Genomic DNA, 26,872 nt, shown 5'->3' on the forward strand with positions numbered 1-26,872 from the left:
CAGTGCTGCTAGCAGAATATTAGTACGGATATGAAATCGTGTGTCTCTTTTAATCCTTCTTCAAAACGACAATCTGACAAAAGTTCCTGTTGCTATTGGGGCTTGTCCGGACGGGACAGAGAAGTCAGGTTCGGCCCGGGGAGCCGTGTAGAGGCTCGGTAATATGGGCCTGTTGGCTAGAGTACGGAAAGAATGGTTTATTATCGGTATAGTGGCAGCAATCGTGTCTGCGAAACTACAGCCTGCAGTTGGACTGAAAGGAGGTAAGTTCCCGTTGACACTGATCTGAATGGTCTTCAATAGTCACATTTGTTTTTTTTTGTTTTTTTAGCTAAACAGTTTATTCAACACGTAAGTTAGATATTGTGATTTGCCATAATGGTTCGGACAAGAATGGTAGGTAAACTACAAATTGGGACATTGTTAAGCTGTCAGACTCCACTCAAGCAGGTGAGCTAACATATCCCCTGATCATCACTCCATTACACTCTAGTCATTGGACGAAGGCATCTTCTGTGTGGGTGTTAAGAGCCCCGATGCTTGGTCTGAACATTAACAGGCGTCCTCTGTGTGGGTGTTTAAGATCCCCGATGCTTGGTCTGAACATTAACAGGCGTCCTCTGTGTGGGTGTTAAGAGCCCCGATGCTTGGTCTGAACATTAACAGGCGTCCTCTGTGTGGGTGTTAAGAGCCCCGATGCTTGGTCTGAACATTAACAGGCGTCCTCTGTGTGGGTGTTTAAGATCCCCGATGCTTGGTCTGAACATTAACAGGCGTCCTCTGTGTGGGTGTTAAGAGCCCCGATGCTTGGTCTGAACATTAACAGGCGTCCTCTGTGTGGGTGTTAAGAGCCCCGATGCTTGGTCTGAACATTAACAGGCGTCCTCTGTGTGGGTGTTAAGAGCCCCGATGCTTGGTCTGAACATTAACAGGCGTCCTCTGTGTGGGTGTTAAGAGCCCCGATGCTTGGTCTGAACATTAACAGGCGTCCTCTGTGTGGGTGTTAAGAGCCCCGATGCTTGGTCTGAACATTAACAGGCGTCCTCTGTGTGGGTGTTAAGAGCCCCGATGCTTGGTCTGAACATTAACAGGCGTCCTCTGTGTGGGTGTTAAGAGCCCCGATGCTTGGTCTGAACATTAACAGGCGTCCTCTGTGTGGGTGTTAAGAGCCCCGATGCTTGGTCTGAACATTAACAGGCGTCCTCTGTGTGGGTGTTAAGAGCCCCGATGCTTGGTCTGAACATTAACAGGCGTCCTCTGTGTGGGTGTTTAAGAGCCCCGATGCTTGGTCTGAACATTAACAGGCATCGCTTGCGGTAGGGACCTTTTCATATCAGCGAGAAATAATATAATATCTCCACGTTACAGCGCGTTTATTGAAGACATACTGAAGACAGAATTAGCTACCCAGTTATTAGCTATCTAGCAATTCTCCAACCCCCTGTGTGGGGACCACCAGAAACGTCACTGAAAAATACTGTCCACCGAGACTTTGATAAAAGCCGGTTAAAAAAAAGTGTACAGAAAGTGCGTATTTTTCATTTAGAAATGATTTTGATATGAAAGTAAAAGGCTTTACGTTTCTAGAACCATATCGCAAAACCTGATAATCGATTCACGCTTAGATAGCGTTTTTGGCTACAAGAGTCAGTCTACCTCAGAGAATAACACCATTAGGTCGTTGAACCTAAGGGGTAACGATAGACTCCTTAAGAGTACATCTTGGGCTAACCTAACTAACCACCGACAACACACCTCTCTGATTCACAGGGGTTGGAGAGAGACAGAGAATGCATTCAGTTGTACAACTGACCAGCTTTCCCCCTTTCCCAACAACCGTCAGCTAGTTGCTCCCACCCGATTTCAGCTACTGTTTCAGCCTTCAGTGTCATATTCATAGTTTCTCAGCGATAACCGGACATAAAGCGGAAGTGACACGATAACGCTTCGCACCCAGTAAACCAACGCGTTAGACAGTGCGCTCCCCCGGACCAGTGCGCAGGCCTGGCACTCTCCAACACACACGCCCTATATCCGGGAGCACTATATGCTCCATATATCCGGGAGCACTATATGCTCCATTGTGTGTTCTAATACCTGTGTTTGCTTATGTATTAGTAGTTAACTCGCTTGTTCTCTCTCCCTCTTTCTCTCTCTCCCCCTCTCTCTCTCTCTCTCTCTCTCTCTCTGTCTCTGTCTCTCTCTCCCTCTTTCTCTCTCTCTCCCTCTTTCTCTCTCTCTCCCTCTTTTTCTCTCTCTCTCCCTCTTTTTCTCTCTCTCTCCCTCTTTCTCTCTCTCCCTCTTTCTCTCTCTCCCTCTTTCTCTCTCTCCCTCTTTGTCTCTCTCTCTCTCTCCCTCTTTCTCTCTCTCCCTCTTTCTCTCTCTCTCTCTCTGTCTCTCTGTCTCTCTCTCTGTCTGTCTCTCTCTCTCTCCCTCTTTCTCTCTCTCCCTCTTTCTCTCTCTCCCTCTTTCTCTCTCTCCCTCTGTCTCTCTCTCTCTCTCTCTGTCTCTCTGTCTCTCTCTCTGTCTGTCTCTCTCTCTCTCTCAGGTCCACTGAGACCAGAGTTCACAATCACCTATGTTGCGGTGTCAGCCATTTTCTTCAACAGCGGCCTGTCATTAAAAACAGAGGTAAAGAGACATTTACGTAGTGAATCCAGACTCCTCCCGTCTAATGATTTGCGATTGTGGTATAGTTGAGTTATTTTCCAAAAAGCTATTTCATTGGGGATTCTCCATTAAGCATTTTCATCTCAAAGGGTTTTGTTTGCATGGTTCATTGATGCTTCTCTCTCTCTCTCCATATTCCTCTAGGAGTTGACCAGTTTGATGCTTCTCTCTCTCTCTCCATATTCGTCTAGGAGTTGACCAGTATGATGCTTCTCTCTCTCTCTCCATATTCCTCTAGGAGTTGACCAGTTTGATGCTTCTCTCTCTCTCTCCGTATTCCTCTAGGAGTTGACCAGTATGATGCTTCTCTCTCTCTCTCCATATTCCTCTAGGAGTTGACCAGTATGATGCTTCTCTCCCTCTCCCCATATTCCTCTAGGAGTTGACCAGTATGATGCTTCTCCTTCTCTCCATATTCCTCTAGGAGTTGACCAGTTTGATGCTTCTCCTTCTCTCCATATTCCTCTAGGAGTTGACCAGTATGATGCTTCTCTCCCTCTCCCCATATTCCTCTAGGAGTTGACCAGTATGATGCTTCTCCTTCTCTCCATATTCCTCTAGGAGTTGACCAGTTTGATGCTTCTCCTTCTCTCCATATTCCTCTAGGAGTTGACCAGTTTGATGCTTCTCTCTCTCTCTCCATATTCCTCTAGGAGTTGACCAGTTTGATGCTTCTCCTTCTCTCCATATTCCTCTAGGAGTTGACCAGTATGATGCTTCTCTCTCTCCATATTCCTCTAGGAGTTGACCAGTATGATGCTTCTCTCTCTCTCTCCATATTCCTCTAGGAGTTGACCAGTTTGATGCTTCTCTCTCTCCCTCTCCATATTCCTCTAGGAGTTGACCAGTATGATGCTTCTCTCTCTCTCCATATTCCTCTAGGAGTTGACCAGTTTGATGCTTCTCTCTCTCTCTCTCCATATTCCTCTAGGAGTTGACCAGTATGATGCTTCTCTCTCCCTCTCCATATTCCTCTAGGAGTTGACCAGTGCCCTCCTCCATGTGAAGCTGCATCTGTTTGTCCAGTCCTTCACCCTGGTCTTCTTCCCTGTTGCCATGTGGCTCTGTATCAAACTACTGGCTCTTACCTCAATCAACACTTGGCTACTCCGAGGGTGAGTATACACACACACACACACACACACACACACACACACACACACACACACACACACAGAGAGTTTCTCTGTATCTATCTTTAAACCATTGGCTGCTCTGAGGGTGAGGAGCTTTGTGTGTGTGGGGGCGGGACCATCGGATGTTCCTAACACACAACTACATACTGTATTGGGAGGGGGAGGGGCTAGAGAGAGAAAGGGGGGAGGACCTTTGTGTGTGTGTGGAGGGGGGCGGGACCATCGGATGTTTCTAACACACAACTACATACTGTATTGGGAGGGGGAGGGGCTAGAGGGAGGAAGGGGGGAGGAGCTTTGTGTGTGTGTGTGGGGGCGGGACCATCGGATGTTCCTAATACACAACTACATACTGTATTGGGAGGGGGAGGGGCTAGAGGGAGGAGGGGGGGAGGAGTGAAAGAGTCCTTTCTTCAGCCAGTGGTTCTACCTTACGGTTGCCATGGGTGACGTGACCTTGACAAAGACCCTGTTGTGTGTGTGTCTCTGTGCGTGCGTCGTCTAGGTTACAGACGGTGGGATGTATGCCCCCTCCAGTCTCCTCTGCTGTCATACTCACCAAAGCTGTGGGGGGGAACGAGGTATTTACAATGTTTTTATTTTTATTTAACTAGGCCTCTATTTCCCCGTTAGTACACGACTAGTGCAAGTCGGTTAAGAACAAATTCTTATTTACAATGACGGTGCCTATACCGGCGTACGTACAGGTTGTATTTGGAATGACACTCTATTTCCCCGTTAGTACACGACAAGCTGGACATTATGGACGTTCTGTTTCCCTGTTAGTACACGACTAGCTGGACATTATGGACGTTCTGTTAGTACACGACAAGCTGGACATTATGGACGTTCTGTTTCCCTGTTAGTACACGACTAGCTGGACATTATGGACGTTCTGTTAGTACACGACAAGCTGGACATTATGGACGTTCTGTTAGTACACGACTAGCTGGACATTATGGACGTTCTGTTAGTACACGACTAGCTGGACATTATGGACGTTCTGTTAGTACACGACAAGCTGGACATTATGGACGTTCTGTTAGTACACGACTAGCTGGACATTATGGACGTTCTGTTTCCCTGTTAGTACACGACTAGCTGGACATTATGGACGTTCTGTTAGTACACTACAAGCTGGACATTATGGACGTTCTGTTTCCCTGTTAGTACACGACTAGCTGGACATTATGGACGTTCTGTTAGTACACGACTAGCTGGACATTATGGACGTTCTGTTAGTACACGACTAGCTGGACATTATGGACGTTCTGTTAGTACACGACAAGCTGGACATTATGGACGTTCTGTTAGTACACGACTAGCTGGACATTATGGACGTTCTGTTAGTACACGACTAGCTGGACATTATGGACGTTCTGTTAGTACACGACTAGCTGGACATTATGGACGTTCTGTTAGTACACGACAAGCTGGACATTATGGACGTTCTGTTTCCCTGTTAGTACACGACAAGCTGGACATTATGGACGTTCTGTTTCCCTGTTAGTACACGACTAGCTGGACATTATGGACGTTCTGTTAGTACACGACTAGCTGGACATTATGGACGTTCTGTTAGTACACGACTAGCTGGACATTATGGACGTTCTGTTTCCCTGTTAGTACACGACTAGCTGGACATTATGGACGTTCTGTTAGTACACGACTAGCTGGACATTATGGACGTTCTGTTAGTACACGACAAGCTGGACATTATGGACGTTCTGTTTCCCTGTTAGTACACGACTAGCTGGACATTATGGACGTTCTGTTAGTACACGACTAGCTGGACATTATGGACGTTCTGTTAGTACACGACTAGCTGGACATTATGGACGTTCTGTTAGTACACGACTAGCTGGACATTATGGACGTTCTGTTAGTACACGACAAGCTGGACATTATGGACGTTCTGTTTCCCTGTTAGTACACGACAAGCTGGACATTATGGACGTTCTGTTTCCCTGTTAGTACACGACTAGCTGGACATTATGGACGTTCTGTTAGTACACGACTAGCTGGACATTATGGACGTTCTGTTAGTACACGACTAGCTGGACATTATGGACGTTCTGTTTCCCTGTTAGTACACGACTAGCTGGACATTATGGACGTTCTGTTAGTACACGACTAGCTGGACATTATGGACGTTCTGTTAGTACACGACAAGCTGGACATTATGGACGTTCTGTTTCCCTGTTAGTACACGACTAGCTGGACATTATGGACGTTCTGTTAGTACACGACTAGCTGGACATTATGGACGTTCTGTTAGTACACGACTAGCTGGACATTATGGACGTTCTGTTAGTACACGACTAGCTGGACATTATGGACGTTCTGTTTCCCTGTTAGTACACGACTAGCTGGACATTATGGACGTTCTGTTAGTACACTACAAGCTGGACATTATGGACGTTCTGTTTCCCTGTTAGTACACGACTAGCTGGACATTATGGACGTTCTGTTAGTACACTACAAGCTGGACATTATGGACGTTCTGTTTCCCTGTTAGTACACGACTAGCTGGACATTATGGACGTTCTGTTTCCCTGTTAGTACACGACTAGCTGGACATTATGGACGTTCTGTTTCCCTGTTAGTACACGACTAGCTGGACATTATGGACGTTCTGTTAGTACACGACTAGCTGGACATTATGGACGTTCTGTTTCCCTGTTAGTACACGACTAGCTGGACATTATGGACGTTCTGTTAGTACACAACTAGCTGGACATTATGGACGTTCTGTTAGTACACGACAAGCTGGACAGATCCCTGTACATTACCGTGTGTTGGTTCCATTTTAATAAACGGGGATTCTCTTCCCTCAGGCTGCCGCCATCTTTAACTCCGCCTTCGGAAGCTTCCTGGTAAGACTGAATTGTGTCTCTTTACCTCTACCATGGAGCCATGTGAAGGTAGACTAGTGTGTGTGTGTGTGTGTGTGGGGGGGAGTTGTGTGTGTGGGGTGGGGGGATGGTGGTGTGTGTGTGGGGTGGGGGGATGGTGGTGTGTGTGTGTGGGGGGGTTGTGTGTGTGTGTGTGTGGGGTGGGGGGGATGGTGGGTTGTGTGTGTGTGTGTGGGGTGGGGGGATGGTGGTGTGTGTGTGTGGGGGGGGGAACAGTATTGAGCCTGTCTGACATCCCTATTCTCTGTCTACAGGGAATAATAGTGACACCACTGCTACTGTTACTGTTTGTAAGTATTTTCTACACGACACAAAGTATTCTATATAACCCCTTGACCTTTCTTTGGCACCTTTTTGTTGTGTTTAGGATTAAAATTCATTTAAATTGTCATTGTTTTGGTCAACGATCTTCACAAAATACTCCATGTCAAAGTGGGGGGGAAAAAATTACATTAAAAAATATGAAAAAATAAAACACTAATCTTCATTTAGATAATTATTCAACCCCCTGAGTCAATATATTTTAGAATCACCTTTCTGGGTAAGTCTCAAGTCTTGCCATAGATTTTCAAGGTGATTTCTAAGGCCAAACTGTAACTAGGCCACTCAGGAACATTCACTGTCATCTTGGTAAGCAGCTCCAGTGTAGATTTGGCCTTGTGTTCTAGGTTATTGTCCTGCTGAAAGGTGATTTCATCTCCCAGTGTATATCTGGCCTTGTGTTTTCGGATATTGTCCTGCTGAAAGGTGATTTCATCTCCCAGTGTATATCTGGCCTTGTGTTTTCGGTTATTGTCCTGCTGAAAGGTGATTTCACCTCCCAGTGTCTGTTGGGAAGCAGACTGAACCAGGTTTTCCTCTAGGATTTAGCCTCTGCTTAGGTTTATTCCATTTATTTTTATCCTGGAAAAACTCCCTAGTCCTTGTCGATGACAAGCATACCCATAACATGATGCAGCCACCACTATACTTGAATATATCAAGAGTGGTACTCAGTGATGTATTGGATTTGCCCCAAACATGACACTTTGTATTCAGGACATGAAGTATTACTTTAGTGCCTTATTGCAAACAGGATGCATGTTTTGGAATTTTATTCTGTACAGGCTTCCTTTTAACTCTGTCATTAAATAATTCAGGTTAGTATTGTGGAGTAACTACAATGTTGTTGATCCATCCTCAGTTTTCTACCTATCACAGCCATTAAACTCTGTGACTGTTTTAAAGTCACCATTGGCCTCATGTTCAAGTCCCTGAGCGGTTTCCTTCCTCTTCGGCAACTGAGTTAGGAAGGACGCCTGTATCTTTGTAGTGACTGAGTGTATTGATACACCATCCAAAGTGTAATTAATAACTTCACCCTGCTCAAAGGGATATTCAATGTCTGCTTCCCAATAGGTTAATAACAACTTTTTTTTACCCATCTACCAATTGGGGCCCTTCTTAACAAGGCATTGGAAAACCTCCCTGGTCTTTGTGGTTGAATCTGTGTTTGAAATTCACTGCTCTACAGAGATGAGGGACCTTACAGATAATTGTATGTGTGGGGTACAGAGATGAGGGACCTGACAGATAATTGTATGTGTAGGGTACAGAGATGAGGGACCTTACAGATAATTGTATGTGTGGGGTACAGAGATGAGGGACCTGACAGATAATTGTATGTGTGGGGTACAGAGATGAGGGACCTGACAGATAATTGTATGTGTGGGGTACAGAGATGAGGGACCTTACAGATAATTGTATGTGTGGGGTACAGAGATGAGGGACCTGACAGATAATTGTATGTGTGGGGTACAGAGATGATACACTACACTACTATACACTACACTACTATACACTACACCACTATACACTACACTACTATACACTACACTACTATACACTACACTATACTACACTACACTATACTACACTACACTACTATACACTACACTACTATACACTATACACTACACTACTATACACTACACTACTATACACTACACTACTATACACTACACTACACTACACTACTATACACTACACTACACTACACTACTATACACTACACTACTATACACTACACTACTATACACTACACTACTATACACTACACTACTATACACTACACTACTATACACTACTATACACTACACTACTATACACTACACTACTATACACTACACTACTATACACTACACTACTATACACTACTATACACTACACTACACTACTATACACTACACTACTATACACTACACTACTATACACTACACTACTATACACTACACTACTATACACTACACTACTATACACTACACTACGCTACACTACACTACACTACTATACACTACACTACTATACACTACACTACTATACACTACTATACACTACACTATACTACACACTACACTACTATACACTACACTACACTACTATACACTACTATACACTACACTACTATACACTACACTACTATACACTACACTACTATACACTACACTACTATACACTACTATACACTACACTATACACTACACTACTATACACTACACTACACTACTATACACTACACTACACTACTATACACTACACTACGATACACTACTATACACTACACTACTATACACTACACTACTATACACTACACTACTATACACTACACTACACTACTATACACTACACTACACTACTATACACTACACTACTATACACTACTATACACTACACTACACTACTATACACTACACTACTATACACTACACTACACTACTATACACTACACTACACTACACTACTATACACTACACTACACTACACTACTATACACTACACTACACTACTATACACTACACTACTATACACTACACTACACTACTATACACTACACTACACTACACTACTATACACTACACTACACTACTATACACTACACTACTATACACTACACTACTATACACTACACTACTATACACTACACTACTATACACTACTATACACTACACTACTATACACTACTATACACTACACTACTATACACTACTATACACTACACTACTATACACTACTATACACTGCACTACTATACACTACACTACTATACACTACTATACACTACACTACTATACACTACACTACTATACACTACACTACACTACTATACACTACACTACACTACTATACACTACTATACACTACACTAAATCAAATCAAATGTATTTATATAGCCCATCGTACATCATTACACTACTATACACTACACTACTATACACTACGCTACACTACTATACACTACACTAAATCAAATCAAATGTATTTATATAGCCCATCGTACATCATTACACTACTATACACTACACTACTATACACTACGCTACACTACTATACACTACACTACTATACACTACACTACACTACTATACACTACACTACTATACACTACACTACACTACTATACACTACACTACTATACACTACACTACTATACACTACACTACTATACACTACACACTACTATACACTACACTACTATACACTACACTACTATACACTACACTACTATACACTACACTACTATACACTACACTACTATACACTACACTACACTACACTACTATACACTACACTACACTACTATACACTACACTACTATACACTACACTACTATACACTACACTACTATACACTACACTACACTACACTACTATACACTACACTACACTACTATACACTACACTACTATACACTACACTACTATACACTACACTACACTACTATACACTACACTACACTACACTACTATACACTACACTACTATACGCTACACTACTATACACTACACTACACTACTATACACTACACTACTATACACTACACTACACTACACTACACTACTATACACTACACTACTATACACTACACTACTATACACTACACTACTATACACTACACTACTATACACTACACTACTATACACTACACTAATATACACTACACTACTATACACTACTATACACTACACTACACTATACTACACACTACACTACACTACTATACACTACACTACACTACACTACTATACACTACTATACACTACACTACTATACACTACACTACTATACACTACACTACGCTACACTACACTACTATACACTACACTACTATACACTACACTACACTACTATACACTACACTACACTACTATACACTACACTACTATACACTACACTACTATACACTACACTACTATACACTACGCTACACTACACTACTATACACTACACTACACTACTATACACTACACTACACTACTATACACTACACTACACTACTATACACTACACTACGATACACTACTATACACTACACTACTATACACTACACTACACTACTATACACTACACTACACTACTATACACTACACTACTATACACTACTATACACTACACTACACTACACTACTATACACTACACTACTATACACTACACTACACTACTATACACTACACTACACTACACTACACTACTATACACTACACTACACTACTATACACTACACTACACTACTATACACTACACTACACTACACTACTATACACTACACTACACTACTATACACTACACTACACTACTATACACTACACTACACTACTATACACTACACTACTATACACTACACTACACTACTATACACTACACTACTATACACTACACTACTATACACTACACTACTATACACTACACTACTATACACTACACTACTATACACTACACTACACTACTATACACTACACTACACTACTATACACTACTATACACTACACTAAATCAAATCAAATGTATTTATATAGCCCATCGTACATCATTACACTACTATACACTACACTACTATACACTACGCTACACTACTATACACTACACTACACTACTATACACTACACTACTATACACTACACTACACTACACCACTATACACTACACTACTATACACTACACTACTATACACTACACTACTATACACTACTATACACTACACTACTATACACTACACTACTATACACTACACTACACTACACCACTATACACTACACTACTATACACTACGCTACTATACACTACGCTACTATACACTACGCTACACTACACTACGCTACACTACACTACGCTACACTACACTACTATACACTACACTACTATACGCTACTATACGCTACGCTACGCTACTATACACTACACTACTATACACTACACTACTATACACTACACTACACTACACTACTATACACTACACTACTATACACTACACTACTATACACTACGCTACTATACACTACGCTACTATACACTACACTACTATACACTACGCTACACTACACTGCTATACACTACACTACTATACACTACACCACTATACACTACACTACTATACACTACACTACACTACTATACACTACACTACACTATACACTACTATACACTACACTACTATACACTACACTACTATACACTACACTACACTACACTACACTACTATACACTACACTACTATACACTACACTACTATACACTACACTACTATACACTACTATACACTACTATACACTACACTACACTACTATACACTACTATACACTACACTACACTACTATACACTACACTACACTACACTACACTACTATACACTACACTACTATACACTACACTACTATACACTACACTACTATACACTACACTACTATACACTACACTACTATACACTACACTACTATACACTACACTACTATACACTACACTACTATACACTACACTACTATACACTACTATACACTACTATACACTACACTACACTACTATACACTACTATACACTACACTACACTACTATACACTACACTACACTACACTACACTACTATACACTACACTACTATACACTACACTACTATACACTACACTACTATACACTACACTACTATACACTACACTACTATACACTACACTACTATACACTACACTACACTACTATACACTACACTACTATACACTACACTACTATACACTACACTACTATACACTACACTACACTACTATACACTACACTACTATACACTACACTACACTACTATACACTACACTACTATACACTACACTACACTACTATACACTACACTACTATACACTACACTACTATACACTACACTACTATACACTACGCTACACTAAATCAAATGTATTTATATAGCCCTTCGTACATCAGCTGATATCTCAAAGTGCTGTACAGAAACCCAGCCTAAAACCCCAAACAGCAAGCATTGCAGGTGTAGAAGCACGGTGGCTACGAAAAACTCCCTAGAAAGGCCAGAACCTAGGAAGAAACCTAGAGAGGAACCAGGCTATGCAGGTGTAGACCTAACACTGAAATGCTTACTTACAAGCCCATAACCAATGCAGTTTTAACAAAATAAGAGTTAAGAAAATATTTTCTAAATAAAGTTTATACAATAAAATAACAGTAACGAGGCTACACACAGGTGGTACTGGTACCGAGTCAATCTACACACAGGTGGTACTGGTTCCGAGTCAATCTACACACAGGTTGTACTGGTTCCGAGTCAATCTACACACAGGTTGTACTGGTACCGAGTCAATCTACACACAGGTGGTACTGGTACCGAGTCAATCTACACACAGGTGGTACTGGTACCGAGTCAATCTACACACAGGTGGTACTGGTACCGAGTCAATCTACACACAGGTGGTACTGGTACCGAGTCAATCTACACACAGGTGGTACTGGTACCGAGTCAATCTACACACAGGTGGTACTGGTACCGAGTCAATCTACACACAGGTGGTACTGGTACCGAGTCAATCTACACACAGGTGGTACTGGTACCGAGTCAATCTACACACAGGTGGTACTGGTTCCGAGTCAATCTACACACAGGTTGTACTGGTACCGAGTCAATCTACACACAGGTGGTACTGGTACCGAGTCAATCTACACACAGGTGGTACTGGTACCGAGTCAATCTACACACAGGTGGTACTGGTACCGAGTCAATCTACACACAGGTGGTACTGGTTCCGAGTCAATCTACACACAGGTGGTACTGGTACCGAGTCAATCTACACACAGGTGGTACTGGTACCGAGTCAATCTACACACAGGTGGTACTGGTACCGAGTCAATCTACACACAGGTTGTACTGGTTCCGAGTCAATCTACACACAGGTTGTACTGGTACCGAGTCAATCTACACACAGGTTGTACTGGTACCGAGTCAATCTACACACAGGTTGTACTGGTACCGAGTCAATCTACACACAGGTGGTACTGGTACCGAGTCAATCTACACACAGGTGGTACTGGTACCGAGTCAATGTGCAGGTGCATCCTGTTTCCATTGATCATCCTTGAGATGTTTCTACAACTTGACTGGAGTCCACCTGTGGTAAATTCAATTGATTGGACATGGTTTGGAAAAGCCAAACACCTGTCTATATAAGGTCCCACAGTTGACAGTGACTGCCCAGGTCAGAGCAAAAACCAAGCCAGGAGGTCGAAGGAATTGTCCATAGAGCTCAGAGACAGGATTGTGTCGAGGCACAGATCTGGGGAAGGACACCAAAACATTTCTGCAGCATTGAAGTTCCCCAGTAACACAGTGGCCTCCATCATTCTTAAATGAGAGACGTTTGGAACCACCAAGACTCTTCCTAGAGCTGGCCACCCGGCCAAACTGACCAATCGGGGGAGAAGGGCCTTGGTCAGAGAGGTGACCAAGAACCTGATGGTCACTCTGACAGAGCTCCAGAGGTCCCCAAGGTGTTTCATACTGCTACTGAAAGAGTTTTATAATCAATGTCAGTACCTGATATGTTGACACATTCTCATCCCTCGTTCATCCTCTCTTCCAGCTGGGCTCGTCATCCTCTGTCCCTTTCTCCTCCATCTTCTCTCAGCTCTTCATGACTGTGGTCGTTCCTCTCATCCTAGGACAGGTCAGTTTATAGAGCCTGTTTTTATAAAGCCTATACAGAAATATAACACCTTTTTATGTTAGTATTTTTAAACCCTTCATCCTGTGCAACGTCAGTACACAGATTACAAAACCTTTTATAAACCTGTTAAAAACCCAAATAATACCCCGTTTAACCACTTTATAATCCTGTTAAAAACCCAAATAATACCCCGTTTAACCACTTTATAATCCTGTTAAAAACCCAAATAATACCCCGTTTAACCACTTTATAATCCTGTTAAAAACCCAAATAATACCCCGTTTAACCACTTTATAATCCTGTTAAAAGCCCAAATAATACCCCGTTTAACCACTTTATAATCCTGTTAAAAGCCCAAATAATACCCTGTTTAACCACTTTATAATCCTGTTAAAAGCCCCAAATAATACCCCGTTTAACCACTTTATAATCCTGTTAAAAGCCCAAATAATACCCTGTTTAACCACTTTATAATCCTGTTAAAAGCCCCAAATAATACCCCGTTTAACCACTTCATAATCCTGTTAAAAACCCAAATAATACCCCGTTTAACCACTTTATAATCCTGTTAAAAGCCCCAAATAATACCCCGTTTAACCACTTTATAATCCTGTTAAAAACCCAAATAATACCCCGTTTAACCACTTTATAATCCTGTTAAAAGCCCAAATAATACCCTGTTTAACCACTTTATAATCCTGTTAAAAGCCCCAAATAATACCCCGTTTAACCACTTCATAATCCTGTTAAAAACCCAAATAATACCCCGTTTAACCACTTTATAATCCTGTTAAAAGCCCCAAATAATACCCCGTTTAACCACTTCATAATCCTGTTAAAAACCCAAATAATACCCCGTTTAACCACTTTATAATCCTGTTAAAAACCCAAATAATACCCTGTTTAACCACTTCATAATCCTGTTAAAAACCCAAATAATACCCTGTTTAACCACTTCATAATCCTGTTAAAAACCCAAATAATACCCTGTTTAACCACTTCATAATTCTGTTAAAAACCCAAATAATACCCCGTTTAACCACTTTATAATCCTGTTAAAAGCCCAAATAATACCCCGTTTAACCACTTCATAATCCTGTTAAAAACCCAAATAATACCCTGTTTAACCACTTTATAATCCTGTTAAAAACCCAAATAATACCCCGTTTAACCACTTTATAATCCTGTTAAAAACCCAAATAATACCCCGTTTAACCACTTCATAATCCCGTTAAAAGCCCAAATAATACCCCGTTTAACCACTATAAGCTTTTTTATAAAAACAGATTTCCTGACAGACTGGCTAGAGAGGAGACCTTCTGTGGGAGTCTATAACACCTCTATAAAGCCCTTATAGCCACTATGTATCCCAGGTGTCCCGGCGGTTCCTGAGGGACTGGCTAGAGAGACCTTCTGTGGGAGTCTATAACACCTCTATAAAGCCCTTATAGCCACTATGTATCCCAGGTGTCCCGGCGGTTCCTGAGGGACTGGCTAGGGAGGAGACCTTCTGTGGGAGTCTATAACACCTCTATAAAGCCCTTATAGCCACTATGTATCCCAGGTGTCCCGGCGGTTCCTGAGGGACTGGCTAGAGAGACCTTCTGTGGGAGTCTATAACACCTCTATAAAGCCCTTATAGCCACTATGTATCCCAGGTGTCCCGGCGGTTCCTGAGGGACTGGCTAGGGAGGAGACCTTCTGTGGGAGTCTATAACACCTCTATAAAGCCCTTATAGCCACTATGTATCCCAGGTGTCCCGGCGGTTCCTGAGGGACTGGCTAGAGAGACCTTCTGTGGGAGTCTATAACACCTCTATAAAGCCCTTATAGCCTCTATGTATCCCAGGTGTCCCGGCGGTTCCTGAAGGACTGGCTAGAGAGACCTTCTGTGGGAGTCTATAACACCTCTATAAAGCCCTCTATAGCCTCTATCTATAACACCTCTATAAAGCCCTATAGCCTCCCCAGGTGTCCCGGCGGTTCCTGAGGGACTGGCTAGAGAGACCTTCTGTGGGAGTCTATAACACCTCTATAAAGCCCTTATAGCCACTATGTATCCCAGGTGTCCCGGAGGTTCCTGAGGGACTGGCTAGAGAGACCTTCTGTGGGAGTCTATAACACCTCTATAAAGCCCTTATAGCCTCTATGTATCCCAGGTGTCCCGGCGGTTCCTGAGGGACTGGCTCGAGAGGAGGAAACCTCCGTTTGGAGCCATCAGTTCTTTGGTTCTCCTGATGATCATTTACACCACCTTCTGTGAGACCTTCTCTAACCCGGATATTGAACTGGACCACCTCAGCCTGCTGCTCATCACCTTCATCAGTGAGTCTGTCTCTCGCTCTCTGTCTCTCGCTCTCTGTCTCTCGCCCTCTGTCTCTCGCCCTCTCTGTCTCTCTCTCTCTCTCTCTCTCTCTCTCTCTCTCTCTCTCTCTCTCTCTCTCTCTGTGTCTCTCTCTCTCTCTGTGTCTCTCTCTCTCTCTCTCTCTCTCTGTGTGAGTTCTGTCTAAACCCTCTGATCTGATGCGTTGTCTCTCCCCAGTATTCTGCATCCAGCTGAGCTTCATGCTGTTGACGTTTGTCTTCTCCACACAGTGAGTTTAATAGTACTGTTAGTGTTATACTGTAGTACTGTTACTGTCATGCTGTTGCTCTCATCTGTACAGTCACTCTAGGATTATGGGGCTCTGTTCATCTGTACAGTCACTCTAGGATTATGGGGCTCTGTTCATCTCATGCTGTAAAATGTCTTCCAATATACTCACTCTGTGATGTTTTAGGTGTGTGTTAATCAGTTTCTGATCTCTCTCTCTCTCCCCTCCCCTCCCGTCCCCTCCTGTCTCGTCCCGTCCCCTCCCCTCCTGTCTCGTCCCGTCCCCTCCCCTCCTGTCTTGTCCCGTCCCCTCCTGTCCTCCTGTCCCGTCCCCTCCCCTCCTGTCCCCTCCTGTCTCGTCCCCCCCTCCCCTCCCTGTCCTCATGTCCCGTCCCCTCCCCTCATGTCCCGTCCCCTCATGTCCCGTCCCCTCCTGTCTCCCCGTCCCCTCCTGTCTCGTCCCCTCCTGTCCCCCCCTCCTGTCTCGTCCCTCCCCTCCTGTCTCGTCCCGTCCCCTCCTGTCTTGTCCCGTCCCCTCCTGTCTTGTCCCGTCCCCTCCTGTCTCGTCCCTCCCCTCCTGTCTCGTCCCCTCCTGTCTCGTCTCGTCCCCTCCTGTCTCGTCCCGTCCCCTCCTGTCTCCTCGTCCCCTCCTGTCTCGTCCCGTCCCTCCTGTCTCGTCTCGTCCCCTCCTGTCTCGTCCCCTCCTGTCTCCCCCTCCTGTCTCGTCCCTCCTGTCCCGTCCCCTCCTGTCCCGTCCCCTCCTGTCCCGTCCCGTCCCCTCCTGTCCCGTCCCGTCCCCTCCTGTCCCGTCCCCTCCTGTCTCGTCCCGTCCCCCTGTCTCGTCCCGTCCCCTCCTGTCTCGTCCCGTCCCCTCCTGTCCCGTCCCTCCTGTCCCGTCCCCTCCTGTCCCGTCCCCTCCTGTCTCGTCCCCTCCTGTCTCGTCCCCTCCCCTGTCTCGTCCCCTCCTGTCTCGTCCCGTCCCCTCCCCTCCCTCCCCTCCCGTCCCGTCTCGTCCCCTCCTGTCCCGTCCCCTCCTGTCCCCCGTCCCCTCCTGTCCCCCGTCCCCTCCTGTCCCCCGTCCCCTCCTGTCTCGTCCCGTCCCCTCCTGTCTCGTCCCCTCCTCCTGTCTCGTCCCCTCCCTCCTGTCTCGTCCCCTCCCCTCTTGTCTCGTCCCCTCCTGTCTCCCTTCACCTCCTGTCTCGTCCCGTCCCTCCTGTCCCTCGTCCCTCCCCTCCTGTCCCGTCCCCTCCTCCCCCGTCCCCTCCCGTCTCCTCCCGTCCCCTCTCTCGTCCCTCCCCTCCCGTCCGTCCCCTCCTGTCCCGTCCCTCCTGTCTCGTCTCCTGTCTCGTCCCGTCCCCTCCTGTCTCGTCCCCTCCCCTCCTGTCCCCTCCTCTCTCGTCCCGTCCCCTCCTCTCTCGTCCCCTCCCTGTCTCGCCCTCCCCTCCTGTCTCGTCCCGTCCCCTCCTGTCCCGTCCCCTCCTGTCTCGTCCCGTCCCCTCCTGTCTCGTCCCGTCTCGTCCCGTCCCTCCTGTCTCGTCCCGTCCCCTCCTGTCTCGTCCCGTCCCCTCCTGTCTCGTCTCCCCTCCTGTCTCGTCCCCTCCTGTCCCCCCCTCCTGTCTCTCCCGTCCCCTCCTCCTGTCCGTCCCGTCCTGTCTCGTCCCTCCTCCTGTCTCGTCCCGTCCCTCCTCCCGTCCCCTCCCTCCTGTCCTGTCCCGTCCCCTCCTGTCTCGTCCCCTCCTCCTGTCTCGTCCCGTCCTCTCTCGTCCCCTCCCTCCTGTCTCGTCCCCCTCCTCCCTCCTCCTGTCTCGTCCCCCCTCCTCTCTCGTCCCCTCCCCTCCTCCTGTCTCCCCTCCCTCTCGTCCCCTCCCCTCCTGTCTCGCCCCTCCTGTCCCCTCCTCCTGTCTCGTCCCGTCCCCTCCTGTCTCGTCCCCTCCCCTCCTGTCTCGTCCCGTCCCCTCCTGTCTCGTCCCTCCTCCTGTCTCGTCCCCTCCCCTCCTGTCTCCCCGTCCCCTCCTCCTCGTCCCGTCCCCTCCTCTCTCCTCCCTCCTCCTGTCTCGTCCCCGTCCCCTCCTGTCTCGTCCCCTCCCCTCCTGTCTCCCCTCCCCTCCTGTCTCGTCCCTCCTGTCCCCCGTCCCTCCTGTCTCGTCCCCCGTCCCCTCCTGTCCCGTCCCCTCCTGTCCTCCTCCTGTCTCGTCCCGTCCCTCCTGTCTCGTCCCGTCCCCTCCTGTCTCGTCCCGTCCCCTCCTGTCTCGTCCCTCCCCTCCTGTCTCGTCCCGTCCCCTCCTGTCTCGTCCCCTCCCCTCCTGTCTCGTCCCGTCCCCTCCTGTCTCGTCCCTGTCTCTCCCCCTCCTGTCTCGTCCCCGTCCCCTCCTCTCTCTCCCCCTCCCCTCCTGTCTCGTCCCGTCCCCTCCTCTCTCGTCCCTCCTCCTGTCCTCCTCCCGTCTCCTGTCCCGTCCCGTCCCCTCCTCTCCCCGTCCCCTCCCCCCCCCTCCTGTCTCGTCCCCTCCCCTCCTGTCTCTCCCGTCTCTCGTCCCCCCTCCTCCTGTCTCGTCCCCGTCCCCTCCTCTCTCGTCCCCTCCTCCTGTCTCGTCCCGTCCCCTCCTGTCTCGTCCCGTCCCCTCCTGTCTCGTCCCGTCCCCTCCTGTCTCGTCCCCTCCCCTCCTGTCTCGTCCCGTCCCCTCCTGTCTCGTCCCGTCCCCTCCTCTCGTCCTCCTGTCCCCCTCCTCTCCTGTCCCCTCCCCTCCTGTCTCGCCCCGTCCCCTCCTCTCTCCCCTCCCCTCCTGTCGCCCCTCCCCGTCTCCGCCCCTCCTGTCTCGTCCCCTGTCCCCTCCCCGCCTCGCCCCGTCCCGTCCCCTCCTGTCTCCTGTCCTCCTCCTGTCTCGTCCCCTCCCCTCCTGTCTCGTCCCCCTCCCTCCTGTCCCCGTCCCCCTCCTGTCCCGTCCCCTCCCGTCCTCGTCCCGTCCCCTCCCCTCCTCTCTCGTCCCTCCCCTCCCGTCTCGTCCCCTCCCGTCCGTCGTCCCCTCCTGTCTCGTCCCCTCCCATCCTGTCCCCCAGCCCCTCCTGTCCTGTCCCCTCCTCTCCCTCGTCCCCTCCCGTCTTTACGTCCCCTCCCCGACATTTAAAAAATACTCGTCCCATCCCTCCTCAATCCCCTGTCCCCCCCTCATCACATTCATCAGTAATAAGATCCTCCCAGTCCCCTCCCATCCTGTAGGAAACAGTCTGGTTTTACTCCAGCTGACACAGTAGCTATCATGTTCTGTGCTACACACAAATCTCTCACCCTGGGTAAGCTTTTTTTTTTTTACATTTATTTTTTATTTAACCTTTCATTTTTTTCAGGGATTCAACATTAAAAAAATACAAAATCAGCTCCCTGAAGCTTCTGAGAGGCACCAGGACATCACTGAGATCCTCAATCAGCTCTGAATTTTACAGATGAGCACCAGGACATCACATTCATCAGTAATAAGATCCAAAATCAGCACCAAGAAAAATAAAACACATTCATCAGTAATACGATCCTCAATCAGCTTCCTGAATTACCCAAGAGGCACCAGGACATCACATTCATCAGTAATAAGATCCTCAATCAGCTTCCTGAATTACCCAAGAGGCACCAGGACATCACATTCATCAGTAATAAGATCCTCAATCAGCTCCCTGAATTACCCAAGAGGCACCAGGACATCACATTCATCAGTAATAAGATCCTCAATCAGCTCCCTGAATTACCCAAGAGGCACCAGGACATCACATTCATCAGTAATAAGATCCTCAATCAGCTTCCTGAATTACCCAAGAGGCACCAGGACATCACATTCATCAGTAATAAGATCCTCAATCAGCTCCCTGAATTACCCAAGAGGCACCAGGACATCACATTCATCAGTAATAAGATCCTCAATCAGCTCCTGAATTACCCAAGAGGCACCAGGACATCACATTCATCAGTAATAAGATCCTCAATCAGCTTCCTGAATTACCCAAGAGGCACCAGGACATCACATTTCAGAACATTTTGAAAATTGTTACTAAAAGTGGTGACTCATATGTCTAAAGCTTAGTAATGATGTTAGGTACAGACTTATTGTTAAAATATTTAACATACATTGCTATCAATGTACGTGAAATCAAAGCGGGACAATCAACTTTCTGGTAGAGAATGTAGTGATGAGTACTAACACTGTCGCCTGTAAGTAAAGTAGCAGCCGGGTTCACATAGATGATGTTGCCATTTGTTTAGGGATGGTACTAGATATAATCGTTAGGGGGAGTACCGGGGCCTCCTTCCAAACCTTGTGGATAGTACTAGATATAATCGTTAGGGGGAGTACCTGGGCCTCCTTCCAAACCTTGGGGATAGTACTAGATATAATCGTTAGGGGGAGTACCGGGGCCTCCTTCCAAACCTTGTGGATAGTACTAGATATAATCGTTAGGGGGAGTATCTGGGCCTCCTTCCAAACCTTGTGGATAGTACTAGATATAATCGTTAGGGGGAGTATCTGGGCCTCCTTCCAAACCTTGGGGATAGTACTAGATATAATCGTTAGGGGGAGTACCGGGGCCTCCTTCCAAACCTTGTGGATAGTACTAGATATAATCGTTAGGGGGAGTACCTGGGCCTCCTTCCAAACCTTGGGGAGAGTACTAGATATAATCGTTAGGGGGAGTACCGGGGCCTCCTTCCAAACCTTGGGGATAGTACTAGATATAATCGTTAGGGGGAGTACCGGGGCCTCCTTCCAAACCTTGGGGAGAGTACTAGATATAATCGTTAGGGGGATTACCTGGGCCTCCTTCCAAACCTTGGGGATAGTACTAGATATAATCGTTAGGGGGAGTACCGGGGCCTCCTTCCAAACCTTGGGGAGAGTACTAGATATAATCGTTAGGGGGATTACCTGGGCCTCCTTCCAAACCTTGGGGATAGTACTAGATATAGTCGTAGTCAGGGGGGCAGAGAGCGGCAGCAGAAATGGATGAAGCATATCAGCCCCAGTGGATGATGATTATTATTACTACATCAATCTTAAGCGAGGCATCTAGCACATCACAGATAGTGAATTGCTGAAATGAAAACCGATTCACTAGAAGTTGATGTGGCTGGCAGAGGGAAGAGCAGTCATTTGACTGACCAAGGTCAATTTAAACCACTGTGGGGGTTTTTTTTTTTCTTCTCTCAAATAAAGTCTGCAGAGATGATAAAATGTTCGTTTTGTTTTTTAAAGCATCCACTTATCTTCTCAGTTATGATGCCTGAGTCAGACTTAAAGAAGAAGAGGAATTTGTACCCTTTTTAGTGCATTTTTACTGTTGTCCAACAGCGGAGTCCGAGATGGAGTCCGAGATGGAAGCTTAGTAGGTATCTTGATTTAGTCGAGAGAGTACGTCTGTTTCTCATGTCTGAAAGATTTCCCGAATTTTTGTTTTCCTCCTCTGAATGGGATCAGAAGAAAACCTTGGGTTTAGAAAATATCATTCACTTTTCACAAAAAAAAGGGGTGTGTTTATCTGCTCGAGGAAATGTTGTTAAAGAGGATCAGGAAGCAGGAGACAAAATGGAGTCTAAATCAGAGTTGAAACTGTTATGTAAAAACCCTTGATGAGAGAAGGGAGGGGGTGTAAATCATAGCAACAACTAAATGTTTATTCTGGTTTCTGGACACGGATACAACCAGGAACTCGGATCTCTTGTGTAACATAAATGTGCTAGCTGGCCAACACTGACCTGCAAAGACTCAATGCACCTATTATGTCAATAACAAATATCGGGAATTTGATCAAATCCAGTAACACCATGAAAATGATACAGAAATGGATCAAGCTAAGCTTGTGTTTCTCAACTGATAATATGAATTTTTTCTTTACCTCTTCTACCCTCTTCCCTCCCTCTCTTCTACCCTCTTCCCTCCCTCTCTTCTCCCCTCTTCTTCCCTCCCTCTCTTCTCCCCTCCCTCTTCTTCCCTCCCTCTCTTCTCCCCTCCCTCTCTTCTCCCCTCTTCTCCCCTCCCTCTCTTCTCCCCTCTTCTTCCCTCCCTCTCTCCTCCCCTCTTCCCTCCCTCTCCTCCCCTTCTTCCCTCTCCTCCCCTCTTCCCTCCCTCTCCTCCCCTCTTCCCTCCCTCTCCTCCCCTCTTCCCTCCCTCTCCTCCCCTCTTTCCTCTCTCCAGGTATACCCATGTTAAAGATAGTTTTTGAGGGGTATGAGCATCTCTCTCTGATCTCCGTCCCTCTCCTCATCTATCACCCTGCTCAGATCCTACTGGGTTCAATACTGGTACCCACCATCAAGAGCTGGATGAACAGCAGACAAAAGGTAGACAACACACACACAGAGACAGAGCGAGATCTATTTATCTATCACACCAACTATTATCTAACTCGGTCCCTCTGTTCTCTCCACCCTGGAACAGCCTAGTATTTTATTGCATTGATACCTACCTGTCTGGTCTGTGTGAGTAGAGAAACGCCTCCTCTCCGGTCTGTGTGTCTAACCCACTAACACCCAGCTACTCACCTGGACTTAATTGGTCACAAACGGGGTGCTAATTGGCAATTAATTCATTGGCCTTAATTGTGATATAGAATGTTTTAATCACTGTTGGTTTTGGAAGGGGACAAATCGAACTTGTTTGTGAAATATATATGTATATTAAGATGTTACGGATTAAATCAGTTGGTTTGGAGTGGAGGGTTTTGGCTGGGGAAGGTTGTGAACTGTGTTGATGGTGTCTGGGGAAGGTTGTGAACTGTGTTGATGGTGGCTGGGGAAGGTTGTGAACTGTGTTGATGGTGGCTGGGGAAGGTTGTGAACTGTGTTGATGGTGGCTGGGGAAGGTTGTGAACTGTGTTGATGGTGGCTGGGGAAGGTTGTGAACTGTGTTGATGGTGTCTGGGATAATCTTTGTGAACTGTGTTGATGGTGGCTATTTTGCTAAATGTGTTTGATGGTGTCTGGGGAAGGTTGTGAACTGTGTTGATGGTGGCTGGGAAGGTTGTGAACTGTGTTGATGGTGGCTGGGGAGTCAACACTTGTTGATGGTGGCTAAATGTAAAGGTTGTGATTGGTGGCTGGGGATTGTAAATGTATGGTGTCTGGGGAATATTATGCTAAATGTAAATATTATGCTAAATGTAAATATTATGCTAAATGTAAATAGTAAATATTATGCTAAATGTAAATAGTAAATATTATGCTAAATGTAAATATTATGCTAAATGTAAATATTATGCTAAATGTAAATATTACGCTAAATGTAAATATTATGTAAATATTATGCTAAATGTAAATATTATGTAAATATTATGCTAAATGTAAATATTGTGTGTCCACAGGGAGTGAAGTTGACCGACCTACAGCCCATCTGAAGTGGTACACTCATTCACTCCCCCTCATGGGGAGTATCCTTTAAACTGTGACAGAAGGGACTACTTCCTTCCTCTTTATGTATCTCTCTGGTGGAAGGATACATACAGAAACACAAGTGCCTCGTCACAACCGCGTGACTCGCGAACACGTAGTCCTGGGCTTAACGGTTGTGATGGTTACCATGACAAAACTTGTATGATTTTATTCGATGGTTTACTTTTATACGAACATAGAAGTCTCTATTTTTGTATCCCCATGAAGACGGTGTCCACTTCCTGTGAGACAAGAAGTACTACTGATCGTCATCAGGAAGTGAATTCTGAGACGACGCCGCCTGCCAGCTGGGACATTGTCCTCTTTCTAACTATTCTTCTGGGGATGTTACATTCCAAGACTCTTTTCTGACAATCAGTTTTTTATGGTTTTGAACAATGACTAGTTTACTGATAGTTTCTAATGCTTGTTTAGGCTTTTGCAGGGGGGGGGGATTATATATATTTGTAAATGTTATTACCATAGTTGAAGGACAGACATCTGGTGATGTCTCCCTGTCTGTATTCCGGGGGAGGAAAATGTGAAGTGTCTGAATTGCCATCCTATTTACTGTTAAAGTGCACTACATTTGACCAAGGCCCGGCCATCGGTAGCACACTACATAGAGAATAGGGTGCCATTTCAGACACTGAATAAACTCCGGTGGGGGGTGGGGGGATCTACACATCTCTGATCATGAACCAATAGTACAATAGCGTTCAGCAGATGGAGATATGACTATAGATTGACTATAGATTGACTATATGACTATAGATTCCTTATTCTACAGGTCAGAGAGTCGTTTCTGTTCTACTTTCTATATTTCTTTCTGAACAGTGAACATGTTAAACTATGTCAGAAGTGTTTCCCAAATAGCACCCTAATCCCTATATATATTTATATTAGTGCACTACTGTTAACCAGGGCCCATAGAGCTCTGGTCAAAATAAGTGCACTATATATATATTAGTGCACTACTGTTGACCAGGGCCCATAGAGCTCTGTAATAAGTGCACTATATATTAGTACACTACTGTTGACCAGGGCCCATAGAGCTCTGTAATAAGTGCACTATATATATAGTGCACTACTGTTGACCAGGGCCCATAGAGCTCTGTAATAAGTGCACGCCGTAGGGACTAGGGGGCCATTTGGGACGCAGCCCCTAGGTGCCTTGGCATAACGTCAGTAATACATACTAACACGTTGATGATGATTCATTATTTTGTTTTCAGATTTTTCTAATGCTGTTACCAAACAAACACTGTGTGACAACAAGGACCAATGGCAATGTGTTCCCACATGAAACTCTACCCCTTATTGGCCAGTCAGGATGCAGACTCTCAGTACTGAAAAGATGAACCTTTCGGTTTGGGCGGATGTTAGAAGGACAGGTTTCTTCTCTAGTATGAATAAAAACTGTGATTTAAACTCTGTGGTCTGTGTTCTGTACAGTACTGGGTCTGTGGTCTGGGTCTGTGTTCTGTACAGTACTGGGTCTGTGGTCTGGGTCTGTGTTCTGTACAGTACTGGGTCTGTGGTCTGGGTCTGTGTTCTGTACAGTACTGGGTCTGTGGTCTGGGTCTGTGTTCTGTACAGTACTGGGTCTGTGGTCTGGGTCTGTGTTCTGTACAGTACTGGGTCTGTGGTCTGGGTCTGTGTTCTGTACAGTACTGGGTCTGTGTTCTGTACAGTACTGGGTCTGTGGTCTGGGTCTGTGTTCTGTACAGTACTGGGTCTGTGGTCTGTACAGTACTGGGTCTGTGTTCTGTACAGTACTGGGTCTGTGGTCTGGGTCTGTGTTCTGTACAGTACTGGGTCTGTGTTCTGTACAGTACTGGGTCTGTGTTCTGTACAGTACTGGGTCTGTGTTCTGTACAGTACTATTTTACTGTGGACTGGGTCTGTGTTCTGTACAGTACTGGGTCTGTGTTCTGTACAGTACTGGGTCTGTGGTCTGGGTCTGTGTTCTGTACAGTACTGGGTCTGTGTTCTGTACAGTACTGGGTCTGTGTTCTGTACAGTACTGGGTCTGTGTTCTGTACAGTACTATTTTACTGTGGACTGGGTCTGTGTTCTGTACAGTACTGGGTCTGTGGTCTGTACAGTACTGGGTCTGTGGTCTGTACAGTACTGGGTCTGTGTTCTGTACAGTACTGGGTCTGTGGT

At 45.8% G+C, this 26,872-nt stretch overlaps 1 protein-coding gene across 2 annotated transcripts; it reads left to right on the top strand.

Annotated features, from left to right (window-relative positions):
* On the top strand, positions 1-26,134 carry slc10a7 (solute carrier family 10 member 7). Of its 2 annotated transcripts, XM_065025170.1 has the most exons (13): positions 1-263; positions 2,549-2,631; positions 3,649-3,785; positions 4,312-4,387; positions 6,644-6,682; positions 6,976-7,011; positions 14,622-14,705; positions 16,865-17,030; positions 17,248-17,299; positions 20,513-20,586; positions 23,472-23,617; positions 23,715-23,755; positions 24,637-26,134. In XM_065025170.1, the coding sequence occupies exons 1-12, from the start codon at positions 164-166 to the stop codon at positions 23,733-23,735; spliced, it is 1,014 nt and encodes a 337-aa protein (XP_064881242.1). In that variant the 5' UTR covers positions 1-163; the 3' UTR covers positions 23,736-23,755; positions 24,637-26,134. The 2 variants fall into 2 exon arrangements, with proteins under 2 accessions (XP_064881242.1, XP_064881241.1); XM_065025169.1 differs by lacking the exon at positions 23,715-23,755.
* The last annotated feature ends 738 nt before the right edge of the window (positions 26,135-26,872 follow it).

Source organism: Oncorhynchus nerka, linkage group LG12 (assembly GCF_034236695.1).
Source record: "Oncorhynchus nerka isolate Pitt River linkage group LG12, Oner_Uvic_2.0, whole genome shotgun sequence".
Taxonomy (NCBI): Eukaryota; Metazoa; Chordata; class Actinopteri; order Salmoniformes; family Salmonidae; genus Oncorhynchus; species Oncorhynchus nerka.